At 40.9% G+C, this 16,804-nt stretch overlaps 2 protein-coding genes across 2 annotated transcripts; one reads left to right on the top strand and one right to left on the bottom strand.

The window, feature by feature from the left end:
* Positions 1-635: 635 nt before the first annotated feature.
* Positions 636-5,983, bottom strand: zgc:112334 (uncharacterized protein LOC619199 homolog). The gene is made up of 11 exons (XM_053484036.1): positions 5,882-5,983; positions 4,468-4,575; positions 4,250-4,346; positions 4,012-4,146; positions 3,167-3,365; positions 2,887-3,018; positions 2,648-2,747; positions 2,177-2,348; positions 1,744-1,888; positions 1,317-1,371; positions 636-882 (listed from the first exon to the last, which is right to left on the bottom strand). The coding sequence occupies exons 1-11, from the start codon at positions 5,921-5,923 to the stop codon at positions 739-741; spliced, it is 1,329 nt and encodes a 442-aa protein (XP_053340011.1). The 5' UTR covers positions 5,924-5,983; the 3' UTR covers positions 636-738.
* A 710-nt stretch (positions 5,984-6,693) lies between these two features.
* LOC128511465 (transmembrane protein 43) lies at positions 6,694-16,605 on the top strand. Its single transcript, XM_053484345.1, has 12 exons — positions 6,694-6,851; positions 8,772-8,921; positions 9,298-9,432; positions 9,645-9,739; positions 9,816-9,865; positions 11,132-11,201; positions 11,313-11,383; positions 11,793-11,914; positions 14,255-14,329; positions 14,459-14,560; positions 15,127-15,244; positions 15,400-16,605. The coding sequence occupies exons 1-12, from the start codon at positions 6,846-6,848 to the stop codon at positions 15,600-15,602; spliced, it is 1,197 nt and encodes a 398-aa protein (XP_053340320.1). The 5' UTR covers positions 6,694-6,845; the 3' UTR covers positions 15,603-16,605.
* The last annotated feature ends 199 nt before the right edge of the window (positions 16,606-16,804 follow it).

Below are 16,804 nucleotides of genomic sequence, written 5' to 3'. Positions count from 1 at the left end.
ACCAGCTGTTTCATTTGTTTTTAAAATCTGCCACAAGGTTTTTAGGATGGATTAAATGAGTGAATTTGGCTGCCTGGAGAAATGCTGGCTAGCACACAGCAGTTAGACTCCAGGTTCAAACTCATCCCAGCCACTGGAGGGTTAAAGCAGCAAGTACAGTCTTAGTGCAGGTCCTGAACTTAGGTAAACTGAGGGGGCGGGGTCTATCTATCTATCTATCTATCTATCTATCTATCTATCTATCTATCTATCTATCTATCTATCTTTCCATCTTTCCATCCATCTTTCCATCCATCCATCCATCCATAGTGCAGCAGTTTTTCCCCCAAGCCCCTGCTGAGATCATGTTGTCTCCTTCCAGCAATGTGTGTGTGTGTGTGTATGTACAGTATACTGTCTCGGTCAAAGCAGTTGCTATTATCCTTTATTAACCTCTTTTTCTGGCAGCTAGTTACTCATCTCTCTCCTGCTCTCTCTCTCTCTCTCTCTCTCTCTCTCTCTCTCTCTTTGAATTTACACAAGACTTTGTCCTTCTCAGAGCTTATCTCTCTCAGGGATAATGGGAGGCTTTAATCCTTACAGGAGGAGATAACACTAATAATAATAATAATAATAACAGTAACAACAGGTGTGTGTCTGGGTCTTAATTACAGTTTATTTTCTTGTACACAACATTAAAACGCTTTTCTTTACTCGCCTGTAGTGTTCAGCCAGGCTCTAGAACTGTGATCTTCAGTTTTAATTGTCCATGTCGACCTCACACTTTCTGCGGAAATCTTTGAAGCAGAACTCTGTCCCTGTCATGCGGCGGAAAAGGTCTTTAATGTCCTCGCACTCCGTGTTGTAGTGTGTGGTGGCGTCGTAGGAGCGTGACACGAAGACCTTAGCGGAAAGGGACGACACACACACACACACACACACACACACACACACACACATACACACACACACACTCACACTGTAATTTAAATCAAACGATGTTTTAATGATCTGTCTATATATATATACACTATACATACATACACAAAGTAATAACTATACAGTTTACTACTACACATAATATGGACCTTATGGACTAAAATGTTTAGAATAATAATTCTAATTATTCTATTATTATTATTATTATTATTATTATTATTATACAGTATAATTATTAGGAATGTTTAATATTTCATTTATAACAGTATATGGATAATGTTAAGGCTATAATTCATTATTATTTTTACAGTTTCACTAATCTTTTTTAAATGATTGTTGATCTTAAATCACAGAGCTTTTGATTGGACGGCGCGTTTAACTGACATTGTGTAGATTACCTGACTCCGCCTTCCATCATCAGTGGGTACCATCATGTTACTGATGGAGACAAACCTGAAGGACGATTACATACGTAAATAGTAGTATTAGTTACAGTATGTACAGGTATATCACATTAATAAAAATGAAAATATTACTGCTTCTATATGTAACAGAGAAACCACAGAGTGTTGGATTGTGTCATGTTGTGGTTGTGTTGTCGCTCTTGTTTGCAGATTTGCACGTGAACTTGTTGTGTTTTGCTGTCTTTTGTATAGTACTTAGATAGTTTTTTGTTAATTGTTTTTTTCTCAGCTAGTCAGCTAATTAGGTGTTTTAGTTAGCTAGTTAGTTCTGTACATTTATGTTGTATGTAGAATTTTGGTCCTGGAGGAATGTTGTGTCGTGTCACTGTGTACATTATATGGAATGTAATGATATTTCTACTTCTCCGTGATGGGCTCAAGCAGCTCCAGCCCCGGCTGCACTTCCTTCTCCGGGTTGCTTGTCTCGACTGTCGTGCTCACTACGGCGATGTACTTCCCTTCAGGAGCCACGTTGTGAGAGGAGGAGACCAAACACACGTAGATATCTGTACAGAGCGGCACAAGCCGTGTTAGAAAACGTGTTGAATCAGCTTCAGCTGCATGGACACGAGCTCCCGCCCACTTCTCCCTTATTTACATGTCATATGTCCCCAGGTTACCCTCATTCGTGTCTGGGCCATTGATACACATTCAGTTCAAGCTTATGTGGTTTTGACTGACAGGTATTGAGAAACAAGGCCATTATTCCCACCTAGAACCCATAACCATTCTACTCTACTGTGTTTCCCGTCTCTAACAACGCTGTAATTCGCATATAGTTTTTCCTTTCATACCGGATTTCCTGTGTGCTTGCGTCTGGGGTATGATGATCTGGCAGGAGCTGGCATCGTGGGTGTTTTTGATCGGGTGGTTTAGCAGGCAGATGACCCTGATGACCCGTCCCACTTTCTTCACTCGGTTGGGGACATAGCTTTGATCGCACAGCAGCTGCTTACATCGGAAGAGCTGAAGAGTCATAAACATAAACAGGTCAGAGACGAACAGAAAATGTTTTCATTTTATTATGATGTTTCTAGGACGTGTTTTTGCTTTTGCAAGTTTATATGATGAACACAGAATAGTTGAACTCAGAACTTGTTCCACTAACAATTATGAAACTGAAGCATTGGGAACTGACTTCTGCCTTTAAAAATAATCTTTCCAGGTAGGTGCCAATATTTCCTACTCATATCACAGTATTGCGATACCATGATAAATATCATGATACCAGCGTAATTGATTATCGTCGCACTCCTGCACCTCACCTCGCCCTGAGATTTCACCGCTGCTACTTTCCCGTTCTCCATGATGATGTCATCAACATGGCGGTTCAGCATGTATGTGCCCCCATGCTGAGCACTCAGCCTGTTAAAACACACAAATAGATACATCGACCCATGAAGATTGTACTTCTTAAAGTGATATTAAGCTTCAGCAACGGAGGCGTGTCCTCTTGCAAACGACTTCTCACCTGTTTCTAATTAAAATGTATTTGTTTTCGTACCTGGCGAAGCCCTGCGGCAGCTCCCCGAGTCCGTACAGTGGGTAAAGGTAAGGACTGTGATCGTACCGCGCCACAGACTCTGAGTACATCCGTATACGCTTGATAGTCTGCAGACATGGCTGGTCCAGATAGCTACAAACACACACACGTACACACACACTGTGGACAAACGAGGATGCAAAACTATTCACCTGAGCCATCGAGAGGTGTCCAGAATAACATCCTGTTTACTGAATTTGAATGAGTGTGAATGCGTGTGTGTCTGAGTGTGTGCACTAACTCATCAGTGCTGTACAGAGCCAGTGCATGTCCAACGAACTCCACTACGTCCAGTCCCAAATCGAAATGGCGGAAGACGTCCCTCATGGTGGTCCGGTGCGGGTCCATGTCCTGGTGCGTGCGGGGGTCGTGCTCTTCAAAGTTCAGGATGAAGAGGAGAAGCTTCCTGAACCTCCTCTTATCGAACATGCCCATCAGGTCTGTGAAAAGGAAACAAACAAGCAAAAATCGAATTTAATCTCAGATGAAAGATGGAATATTGTAAATCACAGAAACGGATTGTTCTTGAATAGATTTTCTAGAATGGTGTAGAGTTCGCTTTGTTTTAGAACAGAAAAGAGAAGTATTTGATATACTGTATGCTTCATAAGAAATGTCTGGAGCTTGAATTCTAGAACACATTTCTGGACAAGTTTTTCCTTGTTGTAAAGAATTCTGCAACAACCTAGAAAATGAAATCTAAAACAGAAATGGAAATTCTAGAACACAGATTTGGTCAAGATAACATGCTGGAATCCAAGATGCAATTCTGGAGCAGAATTCAGAAACTAAATTCTAGAATTGATGTTTACAGAATATAAAATTGCAGAATAGATTTCCTAGAACAGTTTTAGATTCTAGTTTCACTCAGAATTCCTGGTACTGCAATTTCTATACCAAATGTTTCTCTGACTTGTTCAAGATTCTAGAGAGTGAATACATATTCAAAGAATGTGTTAGTATTCCAGAATGTAAGTTATAGAATTTTTTTTTTTTTTAATAAAATCCTAAATATGTTTGAACTCCAAGCTACCAATAAAATAACTAAACACGTTTCTTATGCCTTGAATGTGTATGGTGTGTTACCTGAAGCTTGGGTGTCTGCTTCTGTGATGGGAACTTTGTGAACTTTTCCACCTTTGAAAACGTAGCTGCCCTCGATGACTTTGAAGTCCAAATACCGCGTCACCTCTGTAACCAGCAGCATCTTCACCAGTAGTCCTGTAACACGTCACGGCACGACGCACAGGGAACTTGTGAACAAACAAAGCTGTGAACAAACAGTACAGAATTATGGAAAATATTTGCACTAGTGTCATCTCACCATCGGATAGCATAAATTTCGGAATGAGGTCGACATTCCACTCTTTGCCCAATCCCATTCCTTTAGGAGGACCCGGAACCTGGAAGTGCTTATAGAGCTGTTTGACACAACAAACACGGATGATAAAGGAAAGCATCCTTGCTTTTTATTTCTAGTACTGGGTAAATCTAGAGACTGACTCCAGAATATAGCAGCTAAACCGTGTGTGTAGCTCAGACCTCTTCCAGAGGTGAAATGCAGGCGTTCTCTCCTCCATAATATGGGTTCTGGTCAATGTGTAGAACCTTTTTCCCGCTGATGGACAACAAACAGGACAGGATACATTCCTGTGGAGAGGGTCATAAAAAACATCAGTGTCATAGTAAATCATAATGAGTAATGCATTCCATTTACATTGCATAACATTACTGTAGCGGTATGTAGCGGAAAAACACTACAGTAACTCTGTTACACCAACATAATCTGATCAAAAATGTTACAGTAATGTAATATCATGTGAACACCAGAGAGTCAGGAGAAACACCAGTATGACACAATGGCAACACGAGCTAGTGAAACCATAACAGCAGTATAACAATAAGATATACAGTGACGAAACTCCCAGAGTACTCATGATCTCACTCTAGACTAACAGCAAGTGTTATTCACACGAGTAACAGAATGCAACTCCAGAGTAACAACACAACAACATCAAGGTGACTCCAGAGGAACACACACTGCAATACCAGCAAAACACAAGCATGATACTAATGTTATGAAAATATTCCATAATAAAGCTATAAGCCTTGGCATAAGTGTCAAAAGTGTAACCCCCCCCCCATACTATGTATATATACCATAATAACTATATACCATAATAACCTCAGTGTAATAGTAACGTAACACCAGCCATGTTTAAACACATCACTGCTCACATCCACATCTGGTTTGCAGTCACTGTTGTTTGTATTGCCTGATACGCAATTTTTTATTATTATGTCTCTTTGTGTGTGTGTGTGTGTGTGTGTGTGTGTGTGTGTGTGCGTGTGTGTATGTATGTATGCGCACACAGGATTATGACTCGCTAATCCCTCACTGGGCCGGGAGAAGTTCTACCCTTAGTCAGGATTTGGCTTTATTAAGATTTGTGTCAACTTCAATGAGAGATTATTTTTCCTCTCACTCAGACTCAGTCTTTAAGGGGAAAGCGACAGGTCTACAATATTAAACTTATCTTTAGTAAATATATTTTGAATCATTATTTAGAAACTTTAAAAGCTTTTAACCTTCCAAAACCTGTTTTAAACTATTTAAATATATACTAATTTACTGTATGTAGGTCTATATGTGAATCAGAGTGAATTATATAAGATTTTAATCCATACAGACAAAATCAATAGTGAATAAAGTTAATAAAAATAGCAGGAGAAGTGTGTGTATGCAGTGTTTGTAGTTTCCATTTCAATAATTCAGTGCTGTAGGATAATCATTATTTATTTAAATACATGTACGTTTTACATTAACCTCCAATCCCGCCAAACACTTTAAGAGTTTTAGCGATGATGATGAAGATGATAATGATGAGGAGAACGATTGTAAAAAAAGAGGAAGAAGATAATATTAATGATGATGATGATGATGATGCTTTCTTACCTTAAGCCCGGTGCCCAGGACGATGACATCAAAGTCAGGCATGCTGAACCTACTGAAGCTCACTGATGGTTAAACACGTAAATGGGTAAAGCTGCCACAGTGTGTGTGTGTGTGTGTGTGTGTGTGTGTGTGCGCATAATCAGCCTCATAAACACTATTGCATCACCCTTTTAGACATAATCCTCTCAGTTATGGAACTTTAGGAGGAGGAGATCTTGCTGAGACGGAGCCGCAGAACATCCCAGCCAGACAGATGCCCCAGACAGAAGAAGAGACAGGAAGACGGACAACGCAGACAAGAAGACAAGCCGTTCAAGACAGAAACTTGGCCCAGACATACGAACATGTCGTATAGACGATGCAGACGCCCCAGTTATTCATGTATTTTATATCCCGATGGCATTTTGTAGTGTCATGGGCCAGGGAACTCAGAGCACCAGGCAGGGCAACTAACCCACACTGTGGCGACCCCTCGATGGGATCAGCCGAAAGAACAACAACAACAACAACAACAACATGTACACATTTATTAAACTTTTTAAAGAGGAACACAGAAACCAGGCTGTGTGATTAACTTTAACATCGTTGTGTGCATTCCTCCGTGATTACACGATTCTCCAGCAGGTGGCGGTGTGCAGGCGTTTAGAGTTCACGGGTTCACACAACAGGAAGACTGCATTTCCCGGCATGCCTCGCGGCAGGAGTGCACTTCCGCATTCGTTTCTTAAAAAAAGAAAACGAATATAATTCCGTTACTATTGGGGACACGGAGTCGCTTCTCTTTATTATTATTATTATTATTATTATTATTATTATTATTATTATCAACAGCAACAACTACGCTTTTATTTCGCTGTAGTTCACGAGACACGAAAGAGTGAGGGTGTGCGCGCGCGAGAGAGTTAATTTTGCGAACAGTTTCCGCTTCCGGTTTTGTATCAATTTCTGTCTCCTAAACTCAGTGATGTCGGTAAGAAAAATGTTTTATTACTTCTGTTATTATTTATATAGTTTTGTGTAGGGAATAAAAAAAAAATGTGTGTGTGTGTGTGTGTGTGTGTGTGTGTGTGTGTGTTGTGTGTGTGTGTGTGTGTATGTGTGTATGTGTTGTGTGTGTGTGTGTATGTGTTGTGTGTGTGTGTGTGTATGTGTTGTGTGTTGTGTGTGTGTGTGTGTGTGTGTATGTGTTGTGTGTGTGTGTGTGTGTGTGTGTATGTGTGTGTGTGTGTATGTGTGTGTTGTGTGTGTGTGTGTGTATGTGTGTGTATGTGTTGTGTGTGTGTGTGTATGTGTTGTGTGTGTGTGTGTATGTGTTGTGTGTGTGTGTGTATGTGTTGTGTGTGTGTATGTGGTGTGTGTGTGTGTATGTGTTGTGTGTGTGTATGTGTTGTGTGTGTGTATGTGTTGTGTGTGTGTGTGTATGTGTTGTGTGTGTGTGTGTGTGTGTGTGTGTGTATGTGTGTATGTGTGTGTGTATGTGTTGTGTGTGTATGTGGTGTGTGTATGTGGTGTGTGTGTGTGTTGTGTATGTATGTGTGTGTGGTGTGTGTGTGTGTGTGTGTATGTGTGTGTGGTGTGTGTGTTGTGTGTGTGTGTATGTGTTGTGTGTGTGTGTGTGTGTGTATGTGTTGTGTGTGTGTGTGTGTGTGTGTGTGTGTTGTGTGTGTGTGTGTGTGTGTATGTATGTGTGTGTGTGTGTGTGTGTGTGTGGTGCTGCTGCTTCAAAAGCAGTTACTAAACCACTAAGGGGTTGATTGTATATTTATTAAAGAACGACATATTTATTATTATTGTTATTATTATTGTTATTATTATTGTTATTATTATTATCATTATTGTTATTTTTGCCCAGACACTATTGGGGGGGGGACCTCCTGTTTTCCTAAGGATTATTATTATTATTATTATTATTATTAATTATTTCTTCCACCCTTTTTGGCTTTTTGGGGTCTTAACATGTTTAAAAACTCTGCTGCCATTAGGATGCCTGAGAGTCACGTGGCCCCGGGCCCTCAGTGGCCCGGGGCCCTCACATGAGATTTTCCTGCATAGCTGATACACACTGTCGCCGAACAGCTCAACAGGGAGTCGGTTATTTTGGGTCGTTCGCAAAAACGCACCTGATGGATTTTGATCTACTCCTCCTAAGGAATTTATACGATCGTTACCAAACCGGGCCGATGTGATCTAAAGACACTGAAATTATAATCGTACCAAAATTGTAGAGGGATTTTTAATATCTCAAACGGGTCAGCCGCGACGATGCCTTAAACTTACACTGAAAAAAGGTTAATAACTTTCTGTGTGGCCTTATGTTGAGTGACACGTTCAGTGACATCATAGTGTGATGTGTTTTTTTTCCCCAGGATCTGCGGCCTATTCTACACATGGACACATCACAGATGTTAACATTCTCACTCACACACACACACACACACACACACACAAACACACTCATACACACACACACACACACAAACGCACTCAACAAATATTAAGCACCCAAACTGACATGTATATAGTGTGTGACGTGTGTAAGTTGTGCGGCGCTCCGGGTGGCGATGGTGCTTGGGCCCGGTCATTGTTGCTTGCCACTATTTTTTTTTTAATCCAGTTATAGTTATGTTTTAATTACTGGAAAATGCTGTTGTCATTTACATTACAGCATCAACACACACACACACACACACACACTAGTGAACGTTTTGTTCTTTTTGAATTAGCCCATAACGTGACTCAGAAGATGATCTTAGACACTAAACATTGCCATTGTGTCAACACTGTCCAATCAGAGTGCAGATCTTGACAGCGCTCTGAGAGTATATTAAAAAGCTGTTTGTGGACATTCGGTTATATCTTGCTCTCTCACTTGTGGTTGTGTTTGTCCTAGTTCTCCGGTGAGGACGGTCGGGATGGACACACTCGCGTTCACACTCGGACCTCTCCGGGATTCCTGGAGCGTCTGGGAGAAACCATGGGTGGGATGTTGGTGGGCGTGGCCCTCTTTGTCCTCTCCTTCTACGTGCTTTTCACTAATGAGGTCAGTGACCAAAGACTTCATCTGCTGCGCTTTCTGTCATAATCTGCTTTAATATGTGTGATAAAAACTGTGACGAGATCATGAAGCTTCTAACAGAGCGAGTCTCGGTCCTTCTAAGATGATGATGTTGATGAAGATGAGCAACATCTTGCTGTGTGATTAAAGATACAATGCGATTGAGTTTTGTGCAGCGTAGAAGCCACTCCTCTTTTACTAGAGCTAACAAGTTTGAAAAAGGTTCTTAAGGCCGTCTGCCAAGTGCCGTAAATGTGATGTGAATGACTTAATACTAAGTGACACAATACTAAGTGCAGCGCATGCACGCACACACACACACACACACACACACACACCACCTCCCTTTTGTCCTCCACAGGGGAGAGCGGTCCGCACCGCGTCCTCTCTGAATGAGGGTCTCGCCCAGGTCGTGACGCTTCACGCAGATGTCTATGTCGACCCACAGAACAACGGACGCCTCGTTCATCTCTCCACCTCTCTGCGCACGCCTCAGGTACATCCACGCTGTAAACAGTCAGATTATTTACAACTGTGGTAGATATAATTTCATCATATGTTGGTTTTAATAATCTCTCTCTCTCTCATGCGTGCACGCACACACACACACACACACACACACGCACACGCACACATACACACACACATACACATACACATACACATACACATACACACACACATACACATACACATACACACACACAGCCTCTGTCTGATCCGAACTACAGGGTTTCAGTTCAGGCAGTGAAGCTGAGGAGGAATGTGGAGATGTACCAGTGGGTGGAGTATCATGAGTCACGGTGAGTAAACAAACAAACAAACAAACAATCACCAGCCCGAGCTTCATCCCAAACGTCCTTCTGTCTCTGCTCACAGGGACTACACAGAGAACGGAGAAACTAAAACAGAGACCACCTACACTTACAGTGAGTTCATCTTTTCCTGAATCAAATTAAGACACTAAATGCTTTAACCACATCGCAGATCAGATCAGGAGGTGTTGATTAGTTTACAGCTCTGACAGTAGTGCAGCCGCAAATTACACTCGAGGTTGTGCTGTTGTGATGAATATCAGCACTGCTATGATGTGGTTGGGCCATTTGTTGTTAACAGATTATGATTTGTTTCTTTACTTTAACAGTTGTTTAGCTCCGCCCACACATATCCTTCGGGAATTAATTAACCGCAACTGGTGGAGCTAAAGAGCGACAGTTAGTGTAATGAACAGGAGGTGAGAGTGGTGTTAAACTCTTAGCGGTACTCTGTAGTCAGAAGGTGATGAGAATAAACCATGGAGGTGGTGGACAGTCCTGAGGAACTCACCAGATTTACTTTATATTTACACTCACTACACTTTAGAACATCAGCTCCAATAACTTCAGAGTTCTGGGGTCGAATCCCAAATACAGTGGAACCTTGGATTACGAGTAACACGGTTTACGAGTGTTCCGCAAGACGAACACTCGTAACAGATAACAACAGTCTTTCCGTTAATGAGTGTGTGTTTAAATCAGAGGAGAAAGTTTTAATGTGTAAGATGAGAAGGGGGAGACAGGAGGGGCTGAAAGCAAGAGTCCTCACTTACTCTAGCCTCACACACACACACACAGACACACATACACAGGGCCTGCGTGCACAAACGGAAACACTTATGTGCCGGGATTTATTTATTTATTTTTTTTAAGGTAAAGTGCAGTCAATTTTATTTTTACTTTATATGTTGTATTAATTATTTTTATGTATTTATTGTTTTGGGCTGTAGAACAAATAATTAAAGTTTCCATTATTTTTTATGGAAAAATTAAATTTGGTTTACGAATGTTTTGGAATACAAGCCCACTTCGTGAACGAATTATGCTCGTAATCTGAGGTTCCACTGTAGCAGTGTCCTTGATCAGGGGTTAGAGAGGGATTTGGGATTTAGCCTTGTATTTGTAGCTAGTTAGCTTTGTAGCTAAGTGTTAGCCGTGAAAAGAACGACACGGACGGTTCAGAGGCGATTCAGAACGACTTGAAAGTGATTAGTGCAGAGACTGCTTGTTGTTTAAGACGACATAACGTTATCAGATGTGCTGCTGTAGAAAATTAATTAACTTTGGCGCCACATGATCCTGGCACTTATTAATTTATTTGAGCAGCACAGTGTGTTGTGTTTTGTTCTTCACTTGAAATGTTTTCGTGTTTAATTTTAGACACAGAGTGGAAGTCGGAAATCATCAACAGTAAAAATTTTGATAAGGAGATCGGCCACGTCAATCCCAGGTACAGTTTAAGTTAAATGTTTATTAAGGTTTATCGCGCGCACACACACACACACACACACACACACACACACACATATTATCTCAGTTCATGATGGTGTTTGTGTTGCAGTGCGATGGCGGTGGAGAGTGTCACTGTCGTTGCCCCTGATGTGTGGGTCGGCCTTTTCTCTCTCTCAAAAGGTGTTCATGTCTCACATTTACATGTCTACAAAAACTGTTTTTTTGTTGTTGTTTTTGCCCTGGACATTGTGTCACATGATAATGTCAAGAGTTCTTTGCCTATCAGTATAAACACAATTTAGTTGATTGTGTGGATTTTCGCTAAAATGGCTAGCTGTTAATGTACCATTATGCTGAACTGCCCTCTAGTGGTGACGAACAGTTCTGCATGTATGACTCATAAGCAGCTTTACTCATCTCACTGGTACTAAAATTTGGTTTAAAACCAGTTCCTTGATTACAGACACACTTGCGGTAAATTCCTGCCTATAGTTGTTTATTTGTACTAATTGTAATAAAGGAATGTTAGTTGTAATATTTATTGTGTGTGTAGGGAATGTGACTGTAACCTGTTGTGCGTTCTCTGCAGGTTTAATCGATCGTATTAATAATTTCCAGACTCTGAGTCTGAGTGCACTGTTTGTTACTGACCCGTTTCTCACGGTGTATGAAGATTATTTCTACCACACGGCCAACCCACGGAGACCAGAGGTACATGCACGCACACGCACACGCACACACACACACAGACACACACACAAAATGTCATTTCTAGTAAATACTGAATAGTTAATACTAGGGCTGTTATGGTTCCTGCCTTCATACATAACTGTTCAGGGTTTGGTGTGCGCTAAGTAAAATCTTTAACTGGATTTTCTCCTTTTTAGCTGATTTGGTTATTTAAAATTGCTGGAACAGTCACTGAGGAACCAGCACGAAAGAGTCAAAGATCCAGGAATCTGCACTGGTTTGAAAAGTCAGATACACACATTTATTTAAAACATAACTCATCATTATATCTTGGCGATAATTTGCCAGTTTTGACTTTGACACTTTGACAAAGTGGGAAACTGGACGTCCACATTTTAATGTTCTGTTAGCAACATGCAAGAGAGATAAATGATGTACATCTTCTGTTTAAAACCAGAAAACTGATCTAAATCTAAATCTAAAATTGAAATAACTTGGATGAATCTAAAGCTAATCATTGTGTGTACAGTTTAACTTATTTACAGGTCAGAGGTTTTACTCTGTTTATTTACTGATGCTGAGCGCATCCGTGTTGATTTGACGTCACAACGTAATCGTGGGAAAAACTCGCATTTAGAGACAAAACTCCAACTCGACTTGTGTCATGGTGGTATTTAAATCAGGAAAGCCACGCTTCCCTTTGTTCTGTCAACAAAGAATCATTGACTAAGTTGTGCAAAAATAATAATTGTTCCTATAAAAAAAACTGCAAATAATATGCAAAAACTATCCTTTAAACATCCCTTTTTAAAAAGAAGCTTTGTTTGCACTGTTCACTAAAGACATTGTGATGTTACTGTGCTTGTCCAACTTCTTACACCTAGATACTTGACAACTATGAGAGACAAAATAAGAAAAAAAAATCCATAAAATTACATTGTAAGATTTTTAAACTTTTAACTTATTTGTAAATTGTGGTGGAAAATAGGTATTTGGTCAATAACAAAATTTCATCTCAGTACTTTGATATATACTCTTTGTGGCAATGACAGAGGTCAAACGTTTTCTGTAAGTCTTCACAAGGTTTTCACACACTGTTGCTGGTATTTTGTCCCGTTCCTCCATGCAGATCTCCTCTAGAGCAGTGATATTTTGGGGCTGTCGCTGGGCAACACGGACTTTCAACTCCCTCCAAAGATTTTCTATGGGGTTGAGATCTGGAGACTGGCTAGGACACTCCAGGACCTTGAAATGCTTCTTACGAAGCCAATCCTTCGTTGCCCAGGCGGTCTGTTTGGGATCATTGTCATGCTGAAAGACCCAGCCACCTTTTATCTTCAATGCCCTCGCTGATGGAAGGATGTTTTCACTCAAAATCTCATGATACATGGCCCCATTCATTCTTTCCTTTACACGGACCAGTCGTCCTGGTCCCTTTGCAGAAAAAACAGCCCCAAAGCATGATGTTTCCACCCCCATGCTTTACAGTAGGTTTGGTGTTCTTCGGATGCAACTCAGCATTCTTTCTCATCAAAACACCAAGTTCTATTTTGGTTTCTTCTGCCCATATGACATTCTCCCAATCCTCTCCTGGATCAACCAAATGCTCTCTAGCAAGGATTTGAGTCCCTGGTGGCGCAGTGTGTTACTGATGGTAGTCTTTGTTACTTTGGTCCCAGCTCTCTGCAGGTCATTCACTAGGTCCCCCGTGTGGTTCTGGGATTTTTGCTCACAGTTCTTGTGATCTTTTTGACCCCACGTGGTGAGATCTTGCGTGGAGCCCCAGATCGAGGGAGATTATCAGTGGTCTTGTATTTCTTCCATTTTCTAATAATTGCTCCCCCAGTTGATTTCTTCACACCAAGCTGCTTACCTACTGCAGATTCAGTCTTCACAGCCTGGTGCTAAACTACAATTTTATTTCTGGTGTCCTTTGACAGCTGTTTGGTCTTGGCCATAGTGGGGTTTGGAGTGTGACTGTTTGGGATTGTGGACAGGTGTCTTTTATACTGATCGCGAGTTCAAACAGATTTCATTAATACAGGTAACGAGTGAAGGACAGAGGAGCCTCTTAAAGAAGTTGTTACAGGTCTGTGAGAGCCAGAAATCTTGCTTGTTTGTAGGTGACCAAGTACTTATTTTCCACCATAATTTGCAAATAAATTATTTTAAAATCCTGGATTTTTTTTTCTTTTTTTTTTGTCTCTCATAGTTGAGGTATCCCCAAGATGAAAATTATTTTGTGTGTTTTAAGTGGGAGAACTTGCACAATTGCTGGCTGACTAAATACTTTTTTGCCTCACTGCAACAGGTTTGGATCACAGGTGATGGTGAGATGTTATTGTGTGTGTGTGTGTGTAGGTGGGGGATGTACGTGTGAGCTTCTCCTACGCTGGACTCAGTGGTGAAGGCTCTTACCTCGGACCAGCGCAGAAAGTGAGATAATTCAAATAGAATTTAATAAAAATAAATGAATACAGCAATCATCTTTTTACACCTTTACCTGATAATGCATCACTCATAAATCAACACACATCATCAACTTTATTGTGTGTGTGTGTGCAGGTGAGTGTCGTGGCGATGCAAATGGATGAAAAACTTATGCCTTTTAAGACCAAATCAGGAGATACGCTGGAGATCCTTTACCTGGAGGAGCTGACGGCTGAGGTACGAGTGTGTAACGGACAGGGCAGTGGTTAAAGCGCTGGACTACTAATTGGAAGATCCCAGGTTCAAAACTCAGCACCAATGAGGAAGGTCCCAACCCAAGGGCCTTAACCCCCTAACTGCTCAGATGTATAATGGAGTAAAAATGAGATTCTCTCTCTGTATTAGGCCGTAATACCATAAATGTAAATGTAACATCATACGCCCTGAACTATATGGCTAATGTTGCTAAACAAGTACAACGAGTTTGAGTGCTCAAGTTTAGCAAAGAGCGCCACGTCAGCCGGCGTAGTGGAGCTGATTGATCTCGATGCTGATATCTGAAAACCTCTGTAAAGTCACAGGGAGGGAGACACTCACAGCAAAATGATAACAAATATTACTGTCTTCCTCAGCAAGGGGTTGTGGCCTAGAGTCTGAAGGCGGGGCTGTTTACTTTAAGCAATACAGAGGTTCAGATTAAACTTTGGACAAGTGTGTGATGATTTAGACATTACTTGAAGTTTGATGAATATAATTAGTAGCTGATAAGAGCTTTGACTGTGTGTGTGTGTGTGTGTGTGTAGGAGGTCTTTGCTCGAGAACATCAGTACAACATGATGATGACGTGGGGTCTGCGAATGGGCGGTTGGCTTCTCATGTTCATTGGGATCAATCTGACCATGCGCATCTTTTACACTCTTGGTAAAATACAAACACACACACGCAGCTTTTAATACAGCTGTATCCCACGTGTGTGTATGAGAGACTATATAAATATAATATCTATACATAATATCCTGAATAATGATTACTTTCAGCGTATGGTGTTAATATTCTCTGTGTGTGTGTGTGTGTAGTGGACTGGGTCCCTGTGCTGAGAGAGCTGGTGTCTCTGGGCGTGAAGCTCTTCGCTGTGTGCGTGTCCTGCTCTCTCTCACTTCTCACCATCTCCATCGGCTGGCTGTTTTATCGCCCCCTGGTGGCTCTGCTGATCTCTGCAGTCGCAGTGCTCCCCGTCCTCATCACGCACGCCCGTAAAGCCGAGAAAAAACACCAATGACAACCACAGAGAGCGGGACGGTGAATTCACAAACATAGATTCTTTTGTCACATGGACCACTCCCGCTACCACTGTTCATCACACACTGCAACAAACCAGTGTGCTGGCTCGAAATACAAGGGGTGGATTCACATGGGCCCGGCCCACTCTGATAAAAACCAAAGGTCAACGCACTTTCTAACAGGAGTGTGTGTTTTTATTTTAAAGACATTGTAATACAGTTTCTGAAAACATTACCTGGGGCAGGTGAGGGGGCGGGGGAACAAAAACATCTCACGCTGAGCCAAAAAAAAGAACCTTGATAATGCAGACTCTGTGATTCTGATTGGTCTGGAGGTGTTGATTAATTTTCTATAACAGCAGCTCTGACAGTAATTAGGCTTTATATTAACACGCTTTTTATGATGCGTTATCGTTGCCATGGTAACAGCTCATGCACTGTGATATTTCCTGGAAAGAGATCTTTAACATTTATGGAAGGAGTCTCCAGTGTTAGTGCTTTGTAACAGTCAGGTAAAGCTGTACTTTTAATTTTTTTTATGTGATACAAGAACTCTAGCTGTTTTTTCACAATTCACAATTTTAAATGGATAAAAACCTGGTGTTGAGTACTAAAGAACACTTAGAAACATGCCGTTATAGAAAACTAATCAAGTAAAGGAAGGAAACCGTGTGCTGGACTTCCGACTAAATCACACACCAGTGCGATTTATTCCGTTCTAAATCCACACCTTTTGACCAATCGGAATCCGGAATTCTGCCAAGCTGTGGTGTAAATGCTATGAGGAATACATACACGTTGAAATGTACATTGTGTCATAGGGTGTAAGTGTCAAGTGGTAGTTTATCTAATTTACTTTATTTTCTGTTTTAAGGTGAAAAAAGGTCAAGAGAAAGTGATATGCAAAAAAAAAAAAAATTTAAATCCTGCACTTATGTATGTTCTGAATGTTTTGTTGAATAAGCAAATTAAAAACATGCTCCACCCCCTTTTTCTGGTAAACCAGTGTTGCATGGTCTTCATTTGGCTACCCAAACCTGAATGGCCCATAGGTTTTGACATCATAAAACTTTTCCATTAAGATGATCAACTACAGTGATATTTCTCAAATCAGTTACCCCTTAAACACATTTCAGTCGCTTTCAATATTTTTTTTTTACTGAGGTTGAATAAAATTGAGTGTAAGAAAAGACAACCACCA

This window comes from Clarias gariepinus, chromosome 23 (genome assembly GCF_024256425.1).
Source record: "Clarias gariepinus isolate MV-2021 ecotype Netherlands chromosome 23, CGAR_prim_01v2, whole genome shotgun sequence".
Classification (NCBI taxonomy): domain Eukaryota; kingdom Metazoa; phylum Chordata; class Actinopteri; order Siluriformes; family Clariidae; genus Clarias; species Clarias gariepinus.
This window is presented reverse-complemented; position numbering and strand designations above follow the sequence as displayed.